This window comes from Amblyraja radiata, chromosome 27, assembly GCF_010909765.2.
Source record: "Amblyraja radiata isolate CabotCenter1 chromosome 27, sAmbRad1.1.pri, whole genome shotgun sequence".
NCBI classification, from domain to species: Eukaryota; Metazoa; Chordata; class Chondrichthyes; order Rajiformes; family Rajidae; genus Amblyraja; species Amblyraja radiata.
This window is the reverse complement of record NC_045982.1, coordinates 16,255,842-16,281,784: the sequence shown is the minus strand read 5'-3', so window position 1 is coordinate 16,281,784 and position 25,943 is coordinate 16,255,842. Positions and strand designations below refer to the sequence as shown.

Genomic DNA, 25,943 nt, shown 5'->3' with positions numbered 1-25,943 from the left:
AAATATTTCCTACTTCCCAATATTTTTTGCACGTTTAACAACTTGTGTAATAGAAGGACAAACTTGTGCATATGTGGGAAAACTATGCAGTCAGATAGAAGCAGACAAATATAAAAATCCCAATTTACTAAAGAATCTGGAGCTACAGTAACTGCTGTTTACTGCTCTGCCAGTACCTTGTAATTTTGCACACTTGATTAATGTTTTTATCTGCAGGTTCGCTAAGCTGGAGCTGCTGTGAAGCAGATGAAGTTCAGTTTGAATTTTATGGAACTCGTAAAACAAACTAAACAGCCAAATTGCAAACATCCAAAACTTAAACACGGCATAAAAACTCTGGGAAATTGACTATCTAAATGAAAAATGAGCACAAACAAAGTAAATAAATGAAAGAGTTAAGCCCGTTTTAAATGACGGGCTGCATTGGAGCAGTAGCTTGTGCACTGTGTAACCTCAAGATTCGGAATATGCTGTGATTAGTCTATATATAGATGGCAAGGCTCAAGTCTGGAGTATGCGGATACTGTGGTGTTTGAATGGCCTAGGGTTGTACCTATCATCCCACAACAGCCAAACCAGTCAGATAGTAATGTACCCTGGGGAATCAGCTGAGTCATTTCAACAGCTTCAGACTCGATAAATACAGGCTCTGCAGGCTCAGCAGCCGAATGTGGAAGTCTGCAATTGTAGGCAACTTATTTGCTGAAGAAATGACAACTCATGGATCCATTTAAGCTTTGACTGGTAGCCATAACTATCAAAGAGCGGCACTAAACTTCTAGCACGTTTTATTTTCAACATCTCTGCAACTCTTTTCACTTGTGAGATTTTTATTTTCATTGCAGCGGACATTTGGCATCTTCAGAAACTTTATTCATATTTACGTGCTTGTGAAGAATTCTCGAGGAATTTTTCGATATTTTCAATACGGAGATTTCTATCAGCTCTCTGATAAAATAAAAAGAAAAAAAAGGTTATTGATGATGGCTGGGATGCAGAGATGTGACAAGATGGTTTTTCTTCTGATGTCTTTGCTGGCACTGTTTGTGGAGTTGGTGACTGAGAGCTTGGTGAAGCAGCATTCCCATTCGAGCTTTATCCATCGGAGACTGAACAACAGGGAGAAGCGTGAGATGCAAAAAGAGATCTTGTCTATTCTGGGCCTACCTCGCCGACCCAAACCTCTGCTCTCCATCAAACAATTGGCTTCTGCCCCAGTCTTCATGCTGGATCTTTATCGTACTGTGGCCACTGAAGAGTCAGACCAGTGGCAGGGGGCTTTGTTGCCTTTCCAGGTGTTCCAGACCACACACAGAGCCCTGGAACAGACATTCCTCCGTCAAGCAGATACTGTTATGAGCTTTGTTAATGTAGGTAAGTGTGTGCAAAAACAAATGCACTTTTAGACTTGTCACACAACATATTTGGTTTCTTGTTGATGTACAGCCTGTGGTATAATTTGACCAAATAGTTACCATTTTAGCAAATAATGGAAGATGAAATCATATTTTGGTTTCTCAGTAGTTCTGGTGTAACTTCTAATTGAACAGATTACACAAAGACGTTGCCTTAGTGAGATTATGTGAAATTGAATCAATGTCGATTTATTTGAATTGCTTGATGTTCACGGTAGATGGATATTGATGTGCAGCTGACCCATTTCATTCAGTGCTAAAATCATCTAAAATCTCAGGTGCACCTTAATGACGAGCTGTGGATTCTCATGTATGAGTTTGCTGCTATATTGGGAAATATCTTAAACAAAAGTCAAGGTTAGCTCCTTTAACAAGATGTTTATCTTCTGAGTTTGCAGAGATTAATTAATTGAGTACCAAGCCGTTTAATAACTAATGACTTTATTAGACCTGTTTCCAATATGGATAGATATTGATATTGATACAAAAGATTGGTACTTTGTTTAATTTCCTCTTGATTCTATAAATACATGTTATGAGAATGGCATTGTTTGCTGAATTACTAACAATATGTAGTTTTCAAAGTTTTGCAGTGTCCCAAAATTGGAAACATAAAATCAAGTTTCATCTGTTGAATGGTTATGAGATTTAGTTGCACCTTGTTCTTGAATCTAATGCTGCTTAACACTAAATTGAGAAACCTCTGCTGGAATTACAGAATTACAGAATAATTAACTCGACTGAGCAGCTGTTTGCTGAGCTGTTTTTTAAAAATCCAGTCACTACCATAGCAATTTCCTAACCATGGACGACAACTGAATGATAAATGGAAAATTCTCTATTGTAGCTTCTATGTGATACTATCATCCTCATTGAATAAATGTACCCACCTGAGTCCATAATTTAGTGTTGCTGTATAGTTTTAAAAAGTCCCAGAAAATTTGGAAGTTCGCTATAAATTGCTTTGGTTCCAAAGAGTCTCCCATCCTAAAGAAACGTATTACTTTTGTATTTTTCCGTCTGCATGACAAGAAGCTGAGTTTCACGCCATGCATACAACAATGATGGTAACACATAATCTCACGCCGGTAGAACATCTGGAGGTAACTGCCTTTAGTTAGAATTCCCTCTGCATTTTTAGACTTTAACATTTTTTGTGTGGCACGCTGCTGAAATGATAGGTAGGTAAACAGGCCATCTGGAGTTTACTATTTCATTCACAGAATTTGGCTAATGCAGGCAAGTCCTTTATTTCTTCTCTATGCTTAATTGCCTTTGACTGGGCCATTTCAGAAGGCAGGTAAGAATCAACCACTTTGTTAGCAGTTCAAACTCCAATGTTATCCAGGCATATTGTCCAGGATAATTGAAGCAGATTTTGTAAGGATTTTGGTGATAATACGTGTTTCTGCCTCCCCAGCTCATTATTGTCAACTCCAGATTTATTTCATTACCTGAGTTTAACTTCCCCAGATGAGAGTAAGATTTAAACTCCTGTCATTGTAAACCTCTTTAATCCAGGCCTCTGGATTGTCAGTCCAGAAACACTACCCTGAACTATACCACATTATTCTAGGCTACCAGGGCTGGTATTTGTTCTTTAATCATTCATAATGAAGGATTGTAAAATAGTGGAAGGATTGAGATCTAAATGTAAACCAGAGTTGGCGAATTTAAAATAAAATCAGATATAGCCATGGAAAATAAAGAGAGGGAAATTGAGTTTGAATTAAGAAAGAGAAAAAATAAAATTCTCATTGCACAACTCGCAGGTCAGAAACTTTTGGATATTTTGATTTGAACTGAACCAGTGCTTCTGTTTATATTTACCGTGACATTTGATAACAAGTATTGCCTTATTCTCCTGAGGCCCACAGTTCATATAGTCCCAAAAATAGTATAGATCAAAAGACTTTAATTGGAAAAAATTACAGTGTAATCAATTTTACGAGAAGGTGACTGTGGGTAGCTGAAGATAATTGGTTAAAATGGTTCTTTCAGAGTTTAGGGCTTGGGTAACCGGAGGCACGGCTCCAAATGTTGAGGCAAAGATGATTGACTCTTTCAACAATGCTTGCTTTCACTTTGGTTCGCTCTGGTTGGGCTATTCCTTCCTTACAATCTTTCTTCCTTACCTGCATACATATTTGTTTTGTGAGTTTATTCAAATACCATAAACAGTGCCTTCACAAATGCACAGGATAAACAAACCAAACCAACATCCTCTTCCATCTCCAATATTGAGGCTCATGCTCAATCAGCTCCCGCTGAGGAATCGCATCGTTCACTTGGCTGAAACCAGATCCACAAAATAACTAAGGAAAGACACAAAATGTCAGAGTAACTCAGTGGCTCAGGCAGCATCCTTGGAAAACATGGATAGGTGATTATTCAGGTTGGGATCTCATCTTCCATCATCTTTTAGTCTTAATACTGGATCTCATATTTGCATTGGAAAAGGGCCTGTTCTCCTGTGGGCCATTCATCTGTAATATAGGTTCTGGGTTTTTCCCCCCTCTCCATTTGCACAGCCCGACCTGTGAACTGTTCCTAAAACCACATTTTACAGGTTTTAATTCCTTTCTTTGTGTTCTTTCTCTCTAACTGCACTCATTTCTGAGCTAATATGCTCCCTGATTTCTCTCTTACTTCCCTCATTAACCTGGCAAGGGGATGATTTCATCTGTGGATGGGCCCCATGGCAACGCTGGCCTCATTCTATCAGGGATATTCTCTTTGTCCTATCCATCCCTCCCCCACCCTCTCGGCAACGTAAAACTATCTCTCTCAATACCAGTTCTCTCAAAGGGTCTTTGACTTGAAACATTAACCGTGTTTTGTGTTCCATTGATTTTTCCTGATATGCTTGAGTGTTTCCAGCATTTTCTGCTTTTATTACGTGAACTATGCATTTTAGGCCAAACTGAAAAAAGCATTTGTCGTATAATATATATTTCATTAGGAGAAAAATAAATGACTAACAGTGCATCCACAAAAAATGGTGGATATATTCCTCAACTCGGGCATCATTGGAGAAAGTGAATACTTCAACTTTTAACACCACAAGTCTCCACACAAGCTGAACCAGGCACAGTAGTCCTGAAAGTTGTACTTAAGTTTGTGACTTCAACCACACAGCAGGAACACATAAAAATGGTTCAGCCACAGAAATGTTCCTTGGAGTTGGCATTGAAAATAAATAAAAGCCAACCACTGCCTTGTGTTCCAATCCCACCCTCCTATTTCAAATCCACATCCTTGGCTTTCCCCATGTTCAATTACTTGACATGTTTCTGAAGCCGAACATAGTATCCTAGCATTCATCACGCATTAGGAAAGACACAGCTGGAATACTTTTTTTTTTGTACAGCACGCCGGCACCTCTAAACAGTTTAGAAACGTCATCAATGTACAGCACCCTACAGTGTCGCATGAACTGTTATAGGCGTATCGGCATCTTTCTGTTCAAAAAAGTACTGTCTCAGACTATAGCTGGAGACCAGCTTTGATCCTCATCAGCTCTTAGTCTGCTTTAGTTAAGGAGTGGTAGTGGAGCAATGGCTTACATGTTCCACTACTCATAAAGCTGAAAGCATTTGATACAAAGTTATTGTTTTCTTTCCGTCTGTGATCACGTTCCCTTGCGAGGGTTGAAGAGGGATTGCGGTGAAAGGAGATGTTGGAGGTGAGAGAGAGGGGTGACAGGATAGAACCAGTGCTCTTTTTTGAAGCCATATTGGCTCCTCTAAAACGTTCAACAGCATTTTTCTTGTATTCTGGCGACATGACATGAATATTTATTAGTCATATGCACCGGCAGATTTTGTGTACAAAAAAATACCACTGGACAGAACCGTAGTTGAGAGTTGGAAACATGGGAGTGGGAAGAGAAGCAGATGTCATCCCTTTGTCTGGAACTGGGAGTTAGCAGTACGCTAACAGTACAATTCAGTCCAACTCCGCTCCGCAGGAGGTGTCAGAGCAAGATTATACCATCAATCACTACGGCTGCAGGCAGATGAAGATGATTAAGGAGGGTTGATGCACAAAATCACAGACACAAAGGATGATGTTGATGACTGTTAGGGCTGATTCAGAGAGAAGTTCAAACATTCAAGCTGCTGGACATAGATGTGACAACATTACAACTCGGGGAGTAAAGGAAGATGAGGTCGGTGTTTGCAATGATGTGCACATTTCAAAGCAGAGTTGAATAGAAGCATGAGAATAGCGCTTATGATATCACCCAGTGTATATTCAAGATAAATGACAGGGAGATCAGAGGTTAATGGGAAAATATATTTTTCACCCAGAGCTTGGTAGGAGTCTGGAATTTACAGTTGAATAGGGTGGTCGAGGTAGAAACCCTTACCCTGTTTAGAAATATGCCCAAATGTGTATTTCAAGAGTTATAACCTATAGCTCTACTGATTAAAAGCTCCTTCTTTGACTTATAACATCATGTTCCACAGCAATTCCTCACCAGGTTATGAGGTTAATCTTCTTCCTGTACTCTGTCTCATCATTATTTGATATCCGGACCACTGCGATGATGTCTGCAAACTTGTAAATTGAATTGGATTGGTATTTGGTTGCATAGTCATGAGTGTATAGGAGTATAGTAGGGGGCTGAGAACGCATCCTTGCTGGGCACCAGTGTTGAGCATTATTTTAGAGGATGATTTGTCATCTATCCTCACTGTTTGTGGTCTGTTGGTCGGTAAGTCGAGGATCCAGTAACAGAGGGGAGTGCTGACGCCAAGTTCCATGAGTTTGGAGATGAGCTTGGTTGGATAGAGTCATAGAGCGTAGAAACATTGGCCCAACATGCCCACACCAAACAACATGTCCCATAAACACTATTCCACCTGCCTGCGATTGGCCCTATCCCTCTCAACCTCTCCTATCCATGTACCTGTCTAAATGCTTCTTAAACATTGCGATAGTACCTGCCTCAACTAATGCTCCAGCAGCTTGTTCCATACACCCACCATCCTTTGTGTGAAAAGTTAAGGGCCTGTCCCCATTTCACGAGTTATTCACAAATTCTCCCGAGTTTTCCCCTTGATTCAAACTCGCAGAATGTTCGTAACGAGTCCGTAGGAGGTCGTAGATATATCGTAGCATTTCGTTATGCCAGCCGTAGGTACTTGTGGCATCAGGTAAGTCGGGACGTTTTTTCCAGCCCGATAAAAAATGTCCACGAGTAAAAAAATGGTTGGGAATTCGTAGACATACTCGTAGGAGTTCGTGAACATAGTTGGGGACACCATGACCTTGATTTTTTTTTAGGTCCTTTAAACTCGGCAGAGGTTCTGAATTAAGTCGTGAAAGGCCCTTTTCCCTTCAGGTTCCTATTAAATCTTTCCAAACTCGCTCATCTTGAACCTATGTCATCTGGTTCACGATTCCCCTATTCTGGTCAAGAGACTCTGTGCGCCTGTCTACCTGATCTATTCCTCTCATGATTTTGCACACCTCTAATGGTATTGATGGCTTCGGAGTCACACAAATGAAATATTAAAAGGCAGGTTGGAATGCTTTCTGCCGTGTTTCATTAATTGCAGCCAGAGGGCTGGGCAGGATGGGGTCGAACAAAGACAGCTCATTAAGGCTGGGGAAAGCAGTTCCCAATGAGAGCTGCCATGCTGTCATCCACCTGCTATGCTGTTATTGTATCCAAGCATCCAATCTACATACAGCTGCAATGGATTGAATCAGACAAGTGTTACAGTTTCATATGCAAAACAGCTCAAGTCATTGAGACTCAAACTCCTAACTACAGTTGATGCACAACTCCAACCAATAACAATCTTGCAATCTGTTAAGCATTCTCCCAGCAATCTTGGTGTTAATGTACGGAATAAAATTAAGTGGCCCATCCCCTACAAAAAAAGTATTCCTGTGAGACAGATAACCTTCTGTTTACCATATTACTGAGAGAAGGGAGACCATTCACTGCTCAGTTTGGGCCACACACAGATTGTAAGCTGTTTAATGGGGTGGCGCCATCTGTATTAATGGACATGAAAATCACCCTCAGATTTTAACGGCAACAGTTAACCCGTGTTTCAGTGTTCATAATTAGGCTTCCTATTTCCATGGGAAAGGCTGGCTGATTAATTCAGTCTCTCTCAGACAACGAGAATCATCAGATCTCTAGTGGCAAATCCTCCTTCATTTCTCCGCCTGCCCATTTCAAGATGAGTGCAAAATCTGATGACAATAGAATTGGTGACTTACCAGAGCATCTAATTTAATCATGTGCAGCACGGAACTGTAGATTGTTTAAGAAGGAACTGCAGATGCTGGAAAATCGAAGGTACACAAAAAAGCTGGAGAAATTCAGCGGGTGCAGCAGCATCTATGGAGCGAAGGAAATAGGCAGCGTTTCGGGCCGAAACCCTTCTGAAGATTTCCTTCGCTCCATAGATGCTGCTGCACCCGCTGCGTTTCTCCAGCTTTTTTGTGTACGGACCTGCAGATGCTGGTTTACACCGAAGATAGACACAAAATGGTAGAGTAACTCAGTGGGACAGGCAGCATCTCTGGAGAGAAGATGCTGCCTGTCCCACGGAGTTACTCCAGCATTTTGTATCAATCTAATTTAATCAATTGATTTACAGACAACCCAGAGTGACACAAGGATGATCATGTTGATTGAAAGTTTTGGAGCTGCAGATCTAGTCATCTGTTCCTCACTATAAAGGGAACAAAAATGATTCACTCTGCTGAAACTCACTAGGTAATGCACAGCTAAAGAATAAGGTTTCTTTTATTTCAGGGGCGGTACGGTGGCACAGCAGTAGAGCTGCTGCATCACAGTGCCACGGACCCGGGTTTGATCTTGACCACGGGTGCTGTGCTGAGTTTGTATGTTGTTTCCGTGACCCTGTGAGTTTTCTCCCGGTACTCTGGTCTCCTCCCACACTCCAAAGACGTGCAGGTTTGTAGCCTAATGTGCTTCTGTAAATTTCCCCCAGTGTGTAGGATGCGGAAGTGGGATAACATAGAACTAGTGTGCAGGTGACAGATAGTCGACGTGGACTCGGTGGGCCGAAGGACCTGTTTCTGTAAAACTTAACTCGTATCAGGGTCAAAGTTGCAAATTAAATTAATTTTGCAGCGAGCACTTGTTAACCATTCATTGCAGCCTGAGCATGACGCTGGGGACTCGCAAATCTTGACCTGATTACATAAAATGCTGCACATTCAGTTTGGCAACCTGCCATCCCCCTCATGAACCTGCAGTCTGGTCAAGTTCCTTTTCTTAAAAGACCGCATTAGACCATTAGTTCACGCGGACATTTTCAGCTTCTAATCCACCCAAATGTTTTTTATCTTAACTTTTTAAACTATTGCTAGAACTTTCAGGAAGTGAAGACTGAATCAAATATCTTTCTAGACACTGCCAATTGACAAGACATTGTATTTTGGCAGCCTGCCATAAATGGAACTGAGATGCTGTTCAAGAAAAATAAAAGACCAAGTTCTTTTGTTAAAAATAAAGGCAAAGTATTGGAGTAACTCAGTGGGTCAGGCATCTCTGGAGGACATGGATAGGTGACATTTCCGGTCGAGACCTTTCTTCAGACTTGTTAAACCTTTACGTGGTGTTTCTTAGTTTTACAATAGACTCCCAGTAGTTATTATACAATATGTGATCCCCTCACAAGCTGCATCTTCCAATCAGTGCCACAACACATGATATGTTAATTTCAGATGTAGAATCTGGAGAAAGTGGTGAGCAGACAAAAGGTTCCTCTCCACAAAGAAACAAGTATTGGTGCCAGACACTTTCCTCGCCTCTTCGTCATAGCATGAAGCAGAGGGGTTAAGATGAAGGAGATTAGTTTAAAATATTTTAACATTGGCTAATGTGCCTTCATAAATGTATTTTTGCTCCCTTAATTGGTTTCAAGCGTCTTGCTGCAACAAACATCATTGGAGTGGCCTGACTCTGAGTGTTATGAAGCCAGTTGCTGAGAAACTGCTCTTGCTAACTTGGTCTTTTCTCTCTAGGTCACTCACTTTTCTCAGTTTTCGCTCCTTGCTTTGGGGAATGACTTTGTCTCCACTGAAAGACTATTCTATACCGACATTGCAATTCAATGAGTAGTAGCCTCAGATACCAGACCATGTCACACCACTCAGTTATGCTGGGTGTCCCAGTTAGCTGAAAGAACATGCAAAATGTTTGTAGACACAAAGTGCTGGAGTAACTCAGCGGTACAGGCAGCATCTCTGGAGAGAAGGAATGATTACATTTCGAGTCGAGTCTCTTCTCCAAAGTGTTGTGCTCTTCCCATGTTAGTTTTGTTTTGTCAGATTTTGCTGCTGTAACAAACACACATTTTAAACATCATATAATATAATTTATAGTTTAAAATTAATATTTTACTTTGTACATTGACTGAGCACTTTCGCTGATCAGGCTTCTACTTTTTATAGTGGGAGTCTATTGTAAAACTAAGAAACACCAAAAAAGTTTAACATCAATCTGAAGAAGGGTCCAGACTCGAAACGTCGCCTATCCATGTTCTCTAGAGATGTTACCTGACCCGCTGAGTTACTCCGGCACTTTGTGTCTATCTTTGGTATAAACCAGCATCTGTAGTTAAAGAACAATAGGTTTCAACCTATTCCCTGTCAAGCTTTGTCCTGCCTTACCTCTCTTCCAGCTTCCTTTCATCCCCCCCCCACAATCAGTCTGAAAAAGGGTCCTGACCCAAAACATCATCTATCCATGTTCTCCAGAGATGCTTCCTGACCCATTGCGTTATTTGAGCACTTTGCGTGCTTTTCAAACTGAACACCTTCTGAATTTCCAGGATGTTATTGTGGATTTTGTCAAGGAATATTATTGTGGAAAGGATGCAGGTTAGTAGACGACCTGTATCTGGCAGATGTTTATTCTGAGCATCATTGCAGCTTTACCAGGTTACGATGATTCAGGGAGAGTATCAAAGCCTCTTTGGACAAAGCATAACACCACCACGATTCACCGTTTTATTCAAAATGGAGAAGGAGCATTTGGGAGGCTTGTTCAGAGTGTGCAAAAGCTGAGAGTGAATAGCAGAATGAACACACTACCCACCCAGTGCCTCCTGCCCAGCTGTGGCTCGGTGTACAACGCATCACCAAGTCAACACACAAAACTGGAATGAAACCAATTCTGAGGAACTGCTGAAGGAACAGAAAAGATGCAAATCAATAAATTGCAGATGATGTTTGCCATATTTTTTCTGTTATTTCTAAAGGCAGAAAATAGGTCATTATAAAACCAATGCATACACACTAAAACAACTCAATTAAATTTGACCTACTGTGTCTAATATAATGAGCCATTGTGTGTTCAATGTTAGTACTGTACTACAGTACTTTTCCCACAGATGTAATACCGGTGGTCCTATATAGGATCTCTGGGGAAGAGGGTAGCTTTCCTTTTAACTTTGTGTGAAATAGAGACCCAGGCACTGGAGTTTGTCTAGCTTTGTATTGTAACTTCTGTGTGGGAACAGCTGAATACTCTGGAGGAAGAGAGTAAATGTGTGTTGTAACTGCTGACATCAGTTGCCTGGGACTTTTCCCATTTCTAGCAAACTCAGGGCAGAAAACTGGCAACAATCACTAGAAATTTAATACCAGGGGCTTTTTCATTTATGATTTTAAAAAGTCGTGTCTGAAGTATTCAATCTTTCTCATTCTAAGTGATCTGTGTGGACTCCTTTTCTGTCTCATTTAGCATGAACTAATATTTTGCATGTTTTTAATTAATTGTGTAGATGTGAAAGTGGGAGATACTGAGGTAAAGTTAAGCTGCAACAATATGCATTCTGTTACAACCCCAGTAATAACCATTTATCCCAACCTGCCAGCAATTTAAGGAAAACAACATCAAAAGTAATTTTTAAGTGAACGTGTAATTCATTACATAAACTACACTTTGAATTTATTCAAAATGTTATTTTGTTACATGAGAGGCAAATAATAATTTGGATTTATATGTTAACATATTTAAAGGTGTTTGGATAAAAACAACATGAACAGGTGAAATTGGTTCAGGAAATTACAATTGTCCTGTAAAACAATAATTACATGGAATTGAAGTAAGTACATCGTGACGTTCCCCATGATTTCAATTATAATCTGCTCCTCCTTTTAATATGAGTTCAGTTTAGTTTAGAGATGAAGCACGGAAACTAGCTCTTTGGCCCACTTTGGCCCACTAGCTCTTTGGCCCACTTTGGCCCACTGAGTTCATGCCGACCATTGATCACCTGCACACTAGTCCTATATTATCCCACTTTCACATCCTACACACTAGGGGTAATTTACAGAAGCCAATTTACAACAATCCTGTGTGTATTTGGAGTATGGGAGGAAAGCAGAGCACCCAGAGATAATTCATGCAGTCACAGGAAAATGTACAAACTCAGCAAAGACAGTGGCCATAGTCGGGATCGAACCCAGGTTGTTGGCGCAGTAAGACATCAGTTCTACTGCAGCGCCACTGTCCCACCCTAATATTAATACTAAGATTTGCAAATGTTTAGCAATGAAGTTGATAGTCACAGATGTAGCCAGGCTGCTGACATGGGTAGATGCAACAGAAATATGAAATGATGTACTTTAATGGGAATAAAAAAGCTGAGTGAAATGATATAGTTTTAAAGGGAGTACTAGAACATATAGTAGATCTGAGGGTATATGTACATGGATATTTGAATGTAGCAGGAAAAGTTGAGATTTCTCATTAAAAATATATACTTTATTGGAATCCTTGGCTACGTTGACAGAGATTAGAGTGCAAAAGTGCAGAAGTTCTGCAAAACCATGACCAAGATTTGGTTATATCGCTACTGGAGTATCGAGTTTAGAAAAGGTGCAGAAAAGATTTATTGGGATGTTATCAGACATAAAGGACTTTAGTAGTGAGGAGAGGCAGGAATTGTTGTCCTCTGAGCACAGAAAGTGCAAGGAGATTTGATGCAAGTGTAAAAAATTGAAAACATTATGATAGAGTTTTAAAAAAATACTTTTTCAGTAGCAGTGAGGTAAGTCATCAAAGGAAACACGGTTAAAGTGAGAGGCACTAAAACTAAAGGCAGCAGTAAGTTGTTGTGATCTGGAATGCACTGTGGAAAGTTAAGGGAAGCTGATTTATTGGGAACCTACAAAAATGAATTAAACAAAGCTTGAAGAAGTGTTATTTAAAACATACAAGGTTCTTGGTGCTGAGCCGGAAAATAGGACAAATTGGAGAGCTAAACACAAAGTGCTGGAGTAACTCAGCTGGTCAGGCATCATGACCAGCCTGACCATCATCTGGTCAGGCTGGTCATGAAAAAAAGGATAGATAACATTTCTGATATTAATGACGTCTCAGTCTGAAGATGGGTCCCGACCCAAAACGTCACCTATCCTTTTCCTCCAGAGATGCAACCTAATCTGCTGATTCCTCCAGCACTTTGTGTCTATCGTGTATAAACCAGCATCTGCAGTTCATTGTTTCTACAAATCAGAGAGCTGTCAGGGTGCCTGCAGGAGAGCAGAATGATCTGCTTTCGTGCTGCATTTAAGAATGAATTGCAAATCTATTTATGTCACACTTAACACAATCTTAAATAGCTTCAGATAAAGGGAAGCAATTTATTGCCAGCACAGAAATAGACAGGGGGCTGTTAACATTGCCCATTTTAGAAACATTCAGCAAATTATAAAAAAAATCTTTAAGAACTTCAGGAAACCTCAACTCACCACCAACCTATGATGTGTGGTCGCTGTAATAAAGGAGGAAAATGGGCATAAAGCAAACTACAAGACAAACTCAACGGATCAGACAGCATCTGTGGAAGGAAATGGACTGACGATGTTTCGGATGGGACCCCTCTTCAATCTAAAGCAGGATCCCGACCCGAAGGGTCCCGGTCCCGCCCATTACCCTCCTCAGATGCTGCCAGACCAACGGAATTCCTCCTGCAATTTGTTTTTTACTCAAAATTCAAGATTCTCTGGGCAGTCACTTTACACGTATCAAGTGCGCATAAATACCAATAACATAGTTACAGCACAATCTTTTTTTATGATGAATATGGAATTAAAATAGTTCAGGACATCTTTATGGTGCCATGAGATATTTTATGTCCATCCAAGTGCCGGCAGAACTTCAGATTAACTTCTCATCCAAATGTTGGCACCTCTGATGGTGAAACACTCCACTGATGCCGCACTTGGTATAAGCGAGATTAGGCTCAATACAGACTCAGGGTGATCACAAAACTCTTGAATTGTTGTAAACCCCTATCAAATGCCTTCCAAGGAAGGAGATTTACCTGGTCTTTACTGCATGTGGCTGCACACAAGTGGTTGACTTTTAACTGCCATCTGAAAATGACCCAGCAAGCCATTCAGTTGTGCCCTTGCACGATGGTTCAATGGGTCTTTGTTGTCACATATGCAATGCACAGTGAGATTATTTTTGCATAGTTCACACATGCACGTGTCACCATATTTTGGCGCCATTTACAAAAGTCCAAAGACCACGTGCTCAATGTATTTCCCATTATGGCGGTTCATCATGATCTTTCGAAGGACATTTAGGGATGGACATTTAGGGATAGCCAGCAACATCCATATCTGTAAAAATGAATAAATTTAAAACCTCCTTTATTCCACTTGAATTTGCTCTGACTTTAATACGGTCTCGTCTGTTTTTGTTCACCTCCCGTTTAAATGTCAAAGAATTACAAAAGCAAATCAATGTAAAGGTAAAATTCCTCTTACAGGTGCTGCAAAGATGTAGGGTGTTGGATAATAATCCTCTGCTGATCATAGAATAAATCTTCCTTCACTGTGTCTCAATGTGGTGGTACAACGTTGAGGGTTATTAAACAAAAGAATGGTTCATTCCCCAGCATCCGCTGCTTTGAGAAGTTAATAAATACATCCCGAATAAACAAATAAAGCAATGTGGGCAGTCCCAGAGCTCTCCTGGGAGTGGAAATTTCCTGTCTTGAAGCAACCTACATAATTGCGCAGTTGATGACATGGCCACTGAAAGTGACCTTCCCACGAGTAATCTGAAAGGGGAGAAGAAAAGGGGCAATGATAAAATGTTGGGGCAGAAATACAGCATATTTCCCAAAAATTATATTGCTACAATTCACTGCCCAATATTCAGCTCAATGTGACCAACTTTTAGGGATGGAATATAAAAGCGGATCCATGTGAAACTGCCTTGACTAGCTCACTCTTAGTAATAATCTATATCTTGTATTGATGAAAATACACCACGTTTTATTTTGTATGCAGAGAAACATTTGGACAAGCTTTGCCTTGTACAACACTGATTAATTCACGCTGTGGTTTATCAGTTTATAGAACACATCTGCTGTGGTCCCTGCACTGAAATGGTGAGGGTGCCAGATGACCAGCTTCATACGTGGCTTCCTCCCATTGACAAAAACATTTATATTTAATGTTCCGTTGATTTAAGACTCACACTCTGACCACATGATGACACCTGTTCCTGTGACTCCTCACCAACTAAACAAGTCTGTTTTCGTGGTAGAGAAATCATTAGCCCTTTGGGCAAAACCAAGTTACAAGAATTATCAGTTCAATGTTGAAGTAGAATTAATTGAAAATATCTACTGAGTGACAACAATATTGTCCTGAAATTGGACCAGTTTGTCCATGGCTTTTCATGTGCATCTGACAGTTTCTTGGTGTCAGATGCATTCCTAATGATTTCATCAATGTCCGTAGTGCACAGTATTGAATTGCTCTTGGAAGGTCTCTTTTGAGTCCAACAGATCCCCTTGATGTCCCACAAAAAGCCATTGCCCAGATAGGTTTACCTCATGAATGCACCCCAGCTATTGCTGGCTGTAAGGCATGGGTGAGTGAACTTCCATAGAGTTCATTGTGGGAGTGAATTAATGCTCCTGCAAAAGGGTTAGCAATGGTCTGCACTTCCACACGAGATAACATTACAATTATGAATTGCAATTTGCTAAGGCATTTTATAAGTAGTGGAACATATATTTTTTTTAAATAGGCCATTCCACCCATTGTGTCCATGCTGTCCAAAAATAGTTAAAATGTTATTCTGGTTTCCACCTCTTGGTTCCCACCCAGACAGACTCATTTGGAACCATCTTGGACTAGAAATGCAATTGTTCTGCTGCACTCTATGTTATCGATTACTTTAGTCTGGTTTAAGGTTTTTTTTGCATGCAATTTGCATTTAGCTCTAAAACTGTGGATGAAATATAAAATGTCGACATACAGCATGTATGGAAAGCACAAGAGCAGCTTCCATTTCCATTCTGTACTGAATACTCACTCTTCAAGTTTTCTTTCATGATTCACTATGTTTATGATTTGTTTATGAAGCAAATCTTCATGGATGACATAACTTACAAAGAAATTGCGGATATATTCATCACTTGATGTTAGAATGGATTACAGGTCTGAATTGACAATAAATCCTAGATTTGGATATATATGAAAATAATTTATTAGGAACATACATCACCATCTAAGGAAAACCATCTTAGCATTCACATTCTTTCTGTAGAAAAAATATCATCTTAGTTCAAAGATTTGTACTTGGTTGACATCTGCAATGATCACACTCAGGGTTTAGTTTCAGAGACTCCAATGACAATCAGCATCTTTTCAATCCTGTTACTAAAAAAAGGACTAGGTGCTGATTGCGAGGCGTTAAAGACATGGAGATTTGGAACCTGTCTGATAATGCTAATATGGGCACAAAGTGCTGGAGTAACTCAGTGGGTCATGCAGTATCTCTGGTGAACATGGATAGGTGGTGTTTTGGGTCAGGAACCTTCTACAATCTGATATTGCTAATGGCTCTTCTGAGCAGCTCCTTGGAGAATTTGAGGCCCCATTGAGTGGGATAGATGACTGCTAACTTATTTCATATGAACAAAGTAATTATTTTTACTTAAGTGTGCAAAATTAATTCAGGCAAGAAATGCTGAAGCAAAAAGTAAATCAAAGTCTATGAAATTCAGTTCTTCCCTACAACCTACTTTCTGTGTGGCATCTCCCTCTTTAGATGCTATTCTGTGCCTCATTTCCAACAAAGAGCTAAATCCTTGTACGTTTCTCCCAGCTTGGGCAGGGGATTTTTAAATAAAAGCTAGACGCAGCTTGTCTGATTTTCAAAATAGAGGTCCACTTTTGGATTTAATTACACAGTGCAATTATTGTCATTATTGAAGTTTTCGTTTTTGACCGAACTGCAGTTCCAATCCAACTTCCTTTCATACGTCTTTTCTATTCCCTACAACATTGGACTTTGTAAACATATTAGTCGTGGCTCATATAGAAATGTGTGTTTGATTCACACTGAATTTTCCTCATTTCTTCCGAAAGGCATATTTTTTAATCAGAAGACATGGGATGACTCACTGTGACGATATGTGGAATTGCGGAAGAAAATTAGCGTCAGAGTAATGTTTAGTGCCCTGTAGCTCCACTGTTGAATTCATCTTCAATACATGTTTATTTTGTGAATTTCTAGAATGGCAGAAAAAGCTAAATTAAATAATTTGCCGAAAACTAGAATTATCAGAAGCTCAGTGGATCTAAAATTCACCCACAATTCTCTAATGTATCAATAAACATGAAAGATGTAAATGACTGCCAATTCCCTGTCACTTATATAGCACTTTTTTTTCTCCAAAAATAAACTTTATTTAGCATTAAAAATGTATACAAAATCTTTACACGTTCTCAGTGTCTACATTCAAAAGTGTCAGACTCAGAAGTGTTCACATCTATCTTTTAAACATAACACCATTGCCACCCTGGGCTGATATCCCTTCCCTTGTTTGAGGGGTGAACCGACTGGTCTCTGGCCCTCAATGTTCAGTAGCAGATGGACTATAGACTGTAGTCCTCCCCTACAGAACCTAGGCGTTGCATGCACCAAGCTTCTATGAGTCACTCAGCACGTTCACCTGCAGTGTGGAGTGGACCAGTCCGCAACATTCCCTGACGGACAACTCACACTGTGCTGGGAGACCAGCTAGTTTCGCGCAGACCAAAGAGTGTCTTTCACCAGGTTGGTGATTTTCCAACAGTACTTGATATCCATCTCCGAATGTATCACTGGGAACAGCCCGTAAATCAGTCATTTATTATGGAGCTGTTCGGGATGAACCGTGACAAGGAACCTAATCACACTGGAGACCCTCTTGGCAAATCCATACTCTGTGAAGAGGTGGGCAACTGTCTCCTCTGTGTAGCAGCCATCCCGAGGGCAGCATGCATCAGTGGTAAGATTCCAAGGTCTTGGTGCTTGTTGGTGAGTTCTGGCTATGAGGCCTTTCGCCAGACTAACTGGGCAGTGTGCCCAGGGAACCACACCACAGGATCCATCGAGTCCTTGTCCTGCAGTGCCGACAGGATTTTCCGTGCTGACTACTGCCCGATGGACTGTGGTCAAAGGTGTTGGTCTGAATGAACATTTCCACAAAGGACAGGTGGTGCAGCAATGTCCAGCGCACTGGCACATTGCGAGGCCTCCGTGCCAGGCCCATCATCCACAACACCGGAGACGTATAGCACCTCAGCAGGTAGTGTCAATCGCTGCCCACGTGCTTTGGCTCTACATGCAGCTACACACAAAGGTGGCTGTCAGGATGAGGGTGACTTTGGGCACGGACTCGTGCTTGACACAGCTTCCCACTCCCTTGACGTAACGAGCCAGGAAGCTGATGACACCCACAACTAGCACATGTGGGTTAAACATGTGCACCGTAATCACATGTTCCTTCTGGGTGGGAAGGGTGACGAGTGGCTGCACCTTCAGCAGTGACAACAGACTCCCCTCTCCCGGAAGTCTTGGAGCAGTTTCTGCCATTGCACGGAGTAAGGTCAGTGTATCCATTACCCAGGAAGTCCCGAAGGCAGTAGATGTCTAGTAAGAGTTTGAAAAGTAGATGGCAGGAAGAGTATGAAAAGAGGTCAGCCAATGGTTGGCTTGTAAAACAGAGAGAACAAGGAGAGCGTAAAATAAGAACTAACTTGCAACATTTTGACCTCCGGTGCTCGAATCCGATCCAAAACCACACACGGAGAAGGATAAGGGTGAGGCAAGAGATTTGTTCTGGCACAAAATACATCAACACATCACAAAGTTCTCTGAACACTGTGAACAACAGACATGGTTGGCTTAAATAATCTTGTTATACAAAACTAAGTTGGCGATGGAGTCAGCACATTTAATGGAAAGGTTCTGTAGCTGAACAGCTGAGAACTGCACATGGGAGAATTAGGGGAGGTAGGGCCAGTGACTACATGACAGTAACTACAGTAACTCACTTACCTGGCTTCCAGTTTGACATCAGTAGTTTAATTATTTTACTTGTATGACGTGGCTGTCCCTTTATTGCCTATCCCTGGGTAACTGAGCAATTACTGTATGCAGCTGGGGTGTGGACTCTCACGGTGTGGTTAAATAAGGAAATCTAAGGCCTTTAATCCAGAAATTATGATGTTATATTACTGAGTCACAATGGGATGTATCTTGGAAGGGAATTTCCTCCTGTCCTCAGTGTTTTTGGTGGTAGTCTGGGAGGATCTGGGGAAGTAGTGATTGGGAGTAAAAGTAGCTCATTGTGTAAACGGAACGCACTCTACAGCTGTTTGTGCATGAATGTGGTCCAGGTCTTGCTGTATGTAAACGAGGACTACTTCATTGTCTGTGTGTTCGCAACTATTGGCAACTGTAAAGCCTTGGCTCCACAATAGTGTACAATATGTGCTAATGGCTTGGAAGGGGGAAAATAAATGTAGAGGGTGGTCAAAGATGCTGATGACACTAAAATAGGCGGGAAGGTATGACGTGAGGAGAATACAAACAGTTTACAAAAAATTGAGAACATTGGTGAGTGGTGATAAAAGTTGGCAAATGGAGCATAATGTGGGACAATGCGAAGTTGTTTATTTTGGAGGGAAGAACAAAAAAAAACTAATATTTAATTGGAGAATTAGTTCAGAAAACTGCGGCACAAAGAGACTTAGTGAACCCTTATGCATGAAAAGCTCGTACATGTACTGCCGATAACAGGGAAGGCTACTGGAATATTGGCCTTTATTTCAAATGGGCTGGAGTATTACAGAGAGGAAGTCTGACTCCAACTAGTGAAACCATGTAGAGCACTGTCAACATTTCTAGTCTCCCTATTTAGGAAATATATTATTTCAATGGAGACAGTTGAGAGAAAGTTCACCAAGTGATACATCAGATCATTGCACGGATACCGGGCCCAGTATGGAGGGGTTGGTGTGTGCAGAATAGTTTTAATAGGTAGGACTTGACTTATTGGAGTTTGGAAAAATGGGTGGTGATCCTATTGAGACCTATCAGTTTCTAAAGATGCAAGATTGGGTAATTGCTGTGTGAAGATGTTTCTTATATAGCCAGAAGGCAAGGTCTGTGACTAAGGGTGTGTCCATTTAACACAAAGATGTGGAAACATTTCTTATTTTGTTTGAGGGTTAGGAATGTTTGGAACTCTGGGCTGCAGAGGGCAGTAAGAGTGAAGTGGGTATATTTAAGACAGAGATAGATAGATTTTTAATCAGGAAGGAAATTAAGGATTATGGAGAAATAGCTGGAAAGTGGACTTAAATGTCGGATAGTCCAGGAACCTAAAGAATGGCAGAGCATTTGTGAGTGGCTGAATGACCCACCAACTCATCCTACACCTTTTGGCCAAAATCGAGTCAACTGCTTGAAATCCACCATTTTTTATATTTTAGTCACTGCTTGCCATGTCATCTGCTGAAAAACTGCCTGGGATGGCTAGTTATATCCAATAGAAAATAACCTCTAAATCAACTATTTCATTTACAGATAACTGTTATATTTTCCCTGTGTTTTATACTCCTTTTGATTATAATTAAAGTCTTAAGTATGAACAAAATCTTGCACAAGGAAAGGAAGCTGTGCCAATGATTTCCGGATGGTCTGCTCCTCTGGGGCAGCAGCCCAGCCCAGTGCGTGTGATCATCATACTCTTCAGATTAGATGATCTCAGAAGATACTTTAAGTAGGATAAGAAGCATTGTAATTGTAAGTTTGTTCCTTTTAATGTGGTGAGCCTTCTCAGTAAGTCCCTGAAGATGAGAGGCTCTCACGCAGATGGCAAACGGTTTTAGTCCGTCTGCCTGTGAATAGCCTTTCCACAGTTGTGAGTGGACTGAGTCCTAGACTCACATCTTCCATGGAGCTTTTTCAGTGCATACCTCCAGGAATCTTCCTCTCAATGTACTTTTATGCTCAGCTAGATGACCCATGGACCTGTTGGGTCCCCGTTATGATGCCAGTCAAGTACACATGGAAGTATTAAATCAAAATGGCGATCTGAAAATGGCGCTGGGATCGGCAACCCTCCCCCAACTGCGCACACACAGATACCGGGTCCAGCAACCCTCCCCCAACTGCGCAGGCATGACTGATGGGCCCTGCAAGTGGGAGCGCACTGTGCAGGCGCGCTGCCGCCGGGCTCGGCAACCCTCCCCCAACAGCGCATGCACGGATACCGGGTCCAGCAACCCTCCCCAACTGCGCAGGTGTGGCTGACGGGCCTGGCAAGTGGGAGCAGCTGCCATGCTTGAAACCTGTCCCATTCACAGTATAAAGTTCATTAAAGTTTATAACGTGATTTAATTTATTAAATATAACGAAACTTGATATTCCACACCGCAGGTAAATAGTGAGTAAGGCGCCCCTAAAACTGTTGCGCTATCGTGTGCCACTTAGGTGGTACTTAGGGAAGATACATACATACAAGATGAGACTTTTAGTTATATATATATATATATATATATATATATACAATAGACCAAGTGGGACCCGTTTGGCCCCGTCTCCCAACGCAATAATCCACCACTCACCCGTTCCCCCAACACAACCCATTTCCACCACTCACCCGTTCCCCCAACGTAACCCGTTCCCCCAATGCAATAATCCAACACTCACCCGTTGGATCCCTAACACACAGGAGGCCTGGTCCCCAACACAACCCATTCCCAACGTAAGATTCCACCACACCCGTTCCTCCAACGCAACCTAGTCCCCAATTAAATATTACACCACTCACCCAAAGCCCCCCAATTGTGCAGGTCATTTAAAACTTTTTTAAAAATTGAATTGCACTAAGATTTAATGTGATGTAGGTGCCACCAACAAGGCTATCTTTTGTTATCCAAATTTAATCATTAAACTTTGCTGTGCTGGGTTAGGCTGGCAGATTCTTTACCTGAAGTACATTTGCTGTGAAGGACTCAGTGTAGGATAGAAACATCGTAGCTGGTAGGGCATTGTGACCTAACTGCCAGTGAAGATTTGAAGAAATCCAACTTTTAAATGTCACTTTAAAACTTTTAAATCTCCCCAACTACGTCTCTCTCCTTACAACAATGTAAAAACAGTCTCATAGTTTGTGCATTGGCAGCAGCGATCACATTGTGATGTCATTTTCGGTTTTCAGAATCTTCACAGCAGCTTGTGTAAATGAGATCCCATTGTGATTGGACAACTGTGAGATGCCATTGTGACATCATCACTGGAAGCTGCTGGAAGAATCTTCCACTCAAAGGCAGTTATTATCCTCAAAGTTGATTTTTTTAAACTTTAAATATCAATAACTTGTGAAATATAACATCAAATCTGAAGGAAACATTACACCGACGACAGGAAAAAGCTGTGTAAGGTTCTGCAAAAATGTTTGTGCTATTGTGTACCATTTTGGCGAAAATACAATCACGCATATACACACACACACACACACTCACACTCATAGAAACAAGACGAGACATTTATAAGTATACTAGACTAAGTGGGACCTGTTGGGTCCCATGTTCACATGGGAGGGCTGGTCCCCTGACGCTATATTCCACCTCTCCACCAATTCCAATATTGGTGGCCAGTGGGGGGGCTTTCTGGATCGCTGGTATGGGTTCTTGGGGTGGCAGCTAAGTCCCTCAAGCCTGATCTGCTGGCAGCTCACTCACAGCTGGTGGGCTGACAGTTGACTCATGGCTATTCCTTGAAATTCCATTTCAAGCAGGGTGCAAGGCCACCAAATTCAAATCCATTTTCCTACCATTTCAAGCAGGGTGCAAGGCCTCCAAATTCAAGAGCAGTTTCTTACCACTTCAAGCAGGGTGCAAGGCCACCGAATTCGTGCAGATTCCAACCACTTCAAGCAGGGTGCAAGGCCACCAAATTCAAGTGCAGTTTCATACCACTTCAAGCAGGGTGCAAGGCCACCAAATTCCAGTGCAGTTTCATTCCATTTCAAGCAGGGTGCAAAGCCACCAAATTCAAATGCAGCTTCATACCATTTCATGCAGGGTGAAACCACCATAAAACCACACAAAACACCAAACTCACAGTTCGGTAGCCATTCAGTGTGTTCAGTTGATTCACAGCTCAGAGTCGTGACCTCTCCCTCCCCCATCATGCAGAGACTGAGCCACACCCACACTTCCGGGTTTATAACCCCTCCCCCTCCCACCGGAAAAGGTGTGGCCTTCATGGCGTGATTGACAGGAGAGAGATTCTCAACATTTTTTAAACACTAATAACACTTTTATTTTTCATTGATGGGAAGAATTCTCTGCACCTGCTGAGCAGAGGGGGACTGAGTAAGATGGCCAAAAATCACAGCCGCAAGTGGTAGCGTTTTATCTTAAATCAATATACAATGCAAACAGGAAGTAAGTGCATTTGCAGTAGTGCCTTTTAACTTCAAGCCAAAGCACCCAAACCGCCATTTGCAGTAAGTAGTGCCTTTCAACTTCAAGCCAAAGCACCCAAGCCACCATTTGCAGTAAGTAGTGCCTTTCAACTTCAAGCCAAAGCACTCAAGCCACCATTTGCAGTAAGTAGTGCCTTTCAACTTCAAGCCAAAGCACCCGCCACCGTTTGCAGTAAGTAGTGTCTTTCAACTTCAAGCCAAAGCACCCAAGCCACCATTTGCAGTAAGTAGTGCCTTTCAACTTCAAGCAAAAGGCACCCACGCCACCATTTGCAGTACGTAGTGCCTTTCAACTTCAAGCTATAGCACCCGAGCCACCATTTGCAGTAAGTAGTGCTTTTAACTTCAAGCCAAAGCACCCAAGCGACCATTTGCAGTAAGTAGTGCCTTTTAACTTTGCCAAAGCACCCAAACAACCATTTGCAGGCAGTGCCTTTTTACTTCAAACAAACCATATTTTCATTTTCAAACCACATTAAAAGGACTCACAGTTGAGTAGACATGTGTTCAGTGTTACTCAGAGCTCAGAGAGACGTGACCCTTTGGCTTCATCCATCTTGCAGAGACTGAGTGAGGCACACCACTTCCTGGTTTTATAGTCCCCCCCCTCCCCTCTCTCCAGCAGGGGCAGCAGAGAGAATGGTGAATTTTAAAAAAACATTAATATCTCTCTGATTTGTCATCAATGGGAAAAATCCTCTGGTCCATGAAGGCAGAGGAGGGCTCTGAGCGAGGTGGACAAAAATGACGGCCATAGGTGGCGGCGTTCTCGCGGAAATCGCAGCACAGTGGGCCAAAAGTGGTCAAGATCAGACTTTTAGTAATATAGATAGATATACTAGATAACCTGTGGACCCGTTGGGTCCCCATTGTGACGCCAGTCAAGTACCCCGTTGTGACGCCAGTCAAGTAGCTCAAAATAGCAACCTGCACGTCTTTGGAATGTGGGAGGAAACTGGAGGAAACCCATACATTCATTGGAAGAACATGCAAACTCCACACAAACTGTACCAGAAGTCAGGATCGAACCCGGGTCTCTGGTGCTTTGAGGCAACAACTCCACCAGCTGCACTACCCTTTTTATCGGGTACATGGATAGGAAAGGTTTAGAGGTAGATGGATCTAAATCTTGCAAATGGAACTAGCTTAGATGGGCATCTTGGCCAGCTGGATGAGGGTCTGTTTCCATGTTGTATGACTCTATGACTCTGTGGGGCAATACATGGGCAGGAATGAACAGCCACTTGTCACAAACCCTTCCAGATTCGACTTTCCATTGACCTTTGCAAAAGGGTGGTAAATGCATTAGGAATGATTTGACTGGTGCTGTTCATCTTCAAATGATAATTATAAATGACCCAGATTTCATATAAAAACTATTAGTTAAAACACCTAGTAGATTCATGGTGCAAATGCGTCAAAGGCTACAAGCCATATTTCTGGTTTTAGAAGTATTGTCAAAGAAGAGTTAAAAACAAATGGATTAGTGGAGGATGTTTGTTAACGCTTCAGTGAAAGACAACTTAGTGGCCTTTTTAAACCTTTAAAATGCAGACTAAATAAATATAATTGGCAAACTCACACTAAACAAATGCAAAAACAATAAGTGCCACATCTACTCAATGGGTCAGGTCATGTCTGTGGATGGGACAGAAAAGATTGAATGTTTCTGATCAATGGGAGAAAACAAGTGTGATTTATATTTCAGAGGGAAAGGGATGAAGAGGAATTGTATTTCCACAGCTGCTGCCTGATCTGCTAGGTGGTTCAAGCATTTTCTGCTTCATTTTTTGATACTTTCAGTAAATGTGTTCCTCAATTCCTCAACTAATTGAACATGGAATAAATTCACAAAGTTAAGAGTGAAACGCCCTCCACAAATTATTCAACATGAAAGATAGGAAGGGATAGTCGGGATGAATACAAGATCTCAGGGAAAGACGTAAATGGTGGTTAAAAGGGCTCACAGGGAAAGAATAATGTAGCTCGCCACTTTGCTCTGCTTAAGTGCCACCAAAATCAGAATTCTCTTGTAAGAGCAAGAGCCCCAAACTTAACACGGCTTTTTTCCTCCTCAAGGCTACCCTCTAATGCTGTGTAAAGATGAAGAATTCCCCAGCACTTACACTGGGAATCTACCTGCTGCAATTGCACTTTGACAAATGACACAAAAACCCACTGATAGAAAGGATGATAGAGGCAGGAACAGCCATCCCATTTAAAGAGTACTTGGATTGTTAGTGAAGAGTCATGATCTGCTATGAGCCTGGTGTTGGATGATGCGATTAAGCTGAATTGCTCTTTTATAACTGTCCCAGACTCGATGGGCTGAATATTTCTCTTCCACAGTTTCTATTAATATTTTGAGGAATTGGGTAAATACTGAATGATTCACATCTCTTGGAATTAATTTACATTTACCTGAAATGTTTTTAAATGTCCATAATTATTTTAAGCATTTTACTTTTTAATCATTTCTGATATATTTATTTATTTGCTTATTTAAAGCTTTTTTTCCTCGCTTCTGAATGGATTTTGTATGTAGCAGACAGTTAGAATGCTCAGATATTTTGACAGGTTTAACCACTGCACAGCCGCAGTGTAGTTGAGCCAGAGGTCAAAGTTTTCCCAGCTGGTTCTTGGACAGGGTTGGTTCTGCATCTGGAGGGCCCGAGGTACGAAGGACTGAATCAGCTTTGAGTGCAAGTTGACAACAGCA

General features: G+C 41.4%; 1 protein-coding gene across 1 annotated transcript in view; it reads left to right on the top strand.

The window, feature by feature from the left end:
* The first annotated feature begins 605 nt into the window (after positions 1 to 605).
* The window catches only part of LOC116988504 (bone morphogenetic protein 7-like), a 50,387-nt gene continuing 25,049 nt past the window's right edge, over positions 606 to 25,943 (top strand). The window contains exon 1 of the mRNA XM_033045269.1: positions 606 to 1,374. Coding sequence (XP_032901160.1) covers positions 981 to 1,374 — 394 coding nt within the window. The 5' untranslated portion in view covers positions 606 to 980. The remainder of the gene's footprint in view (positions 1,375 to 25,943) is intronic.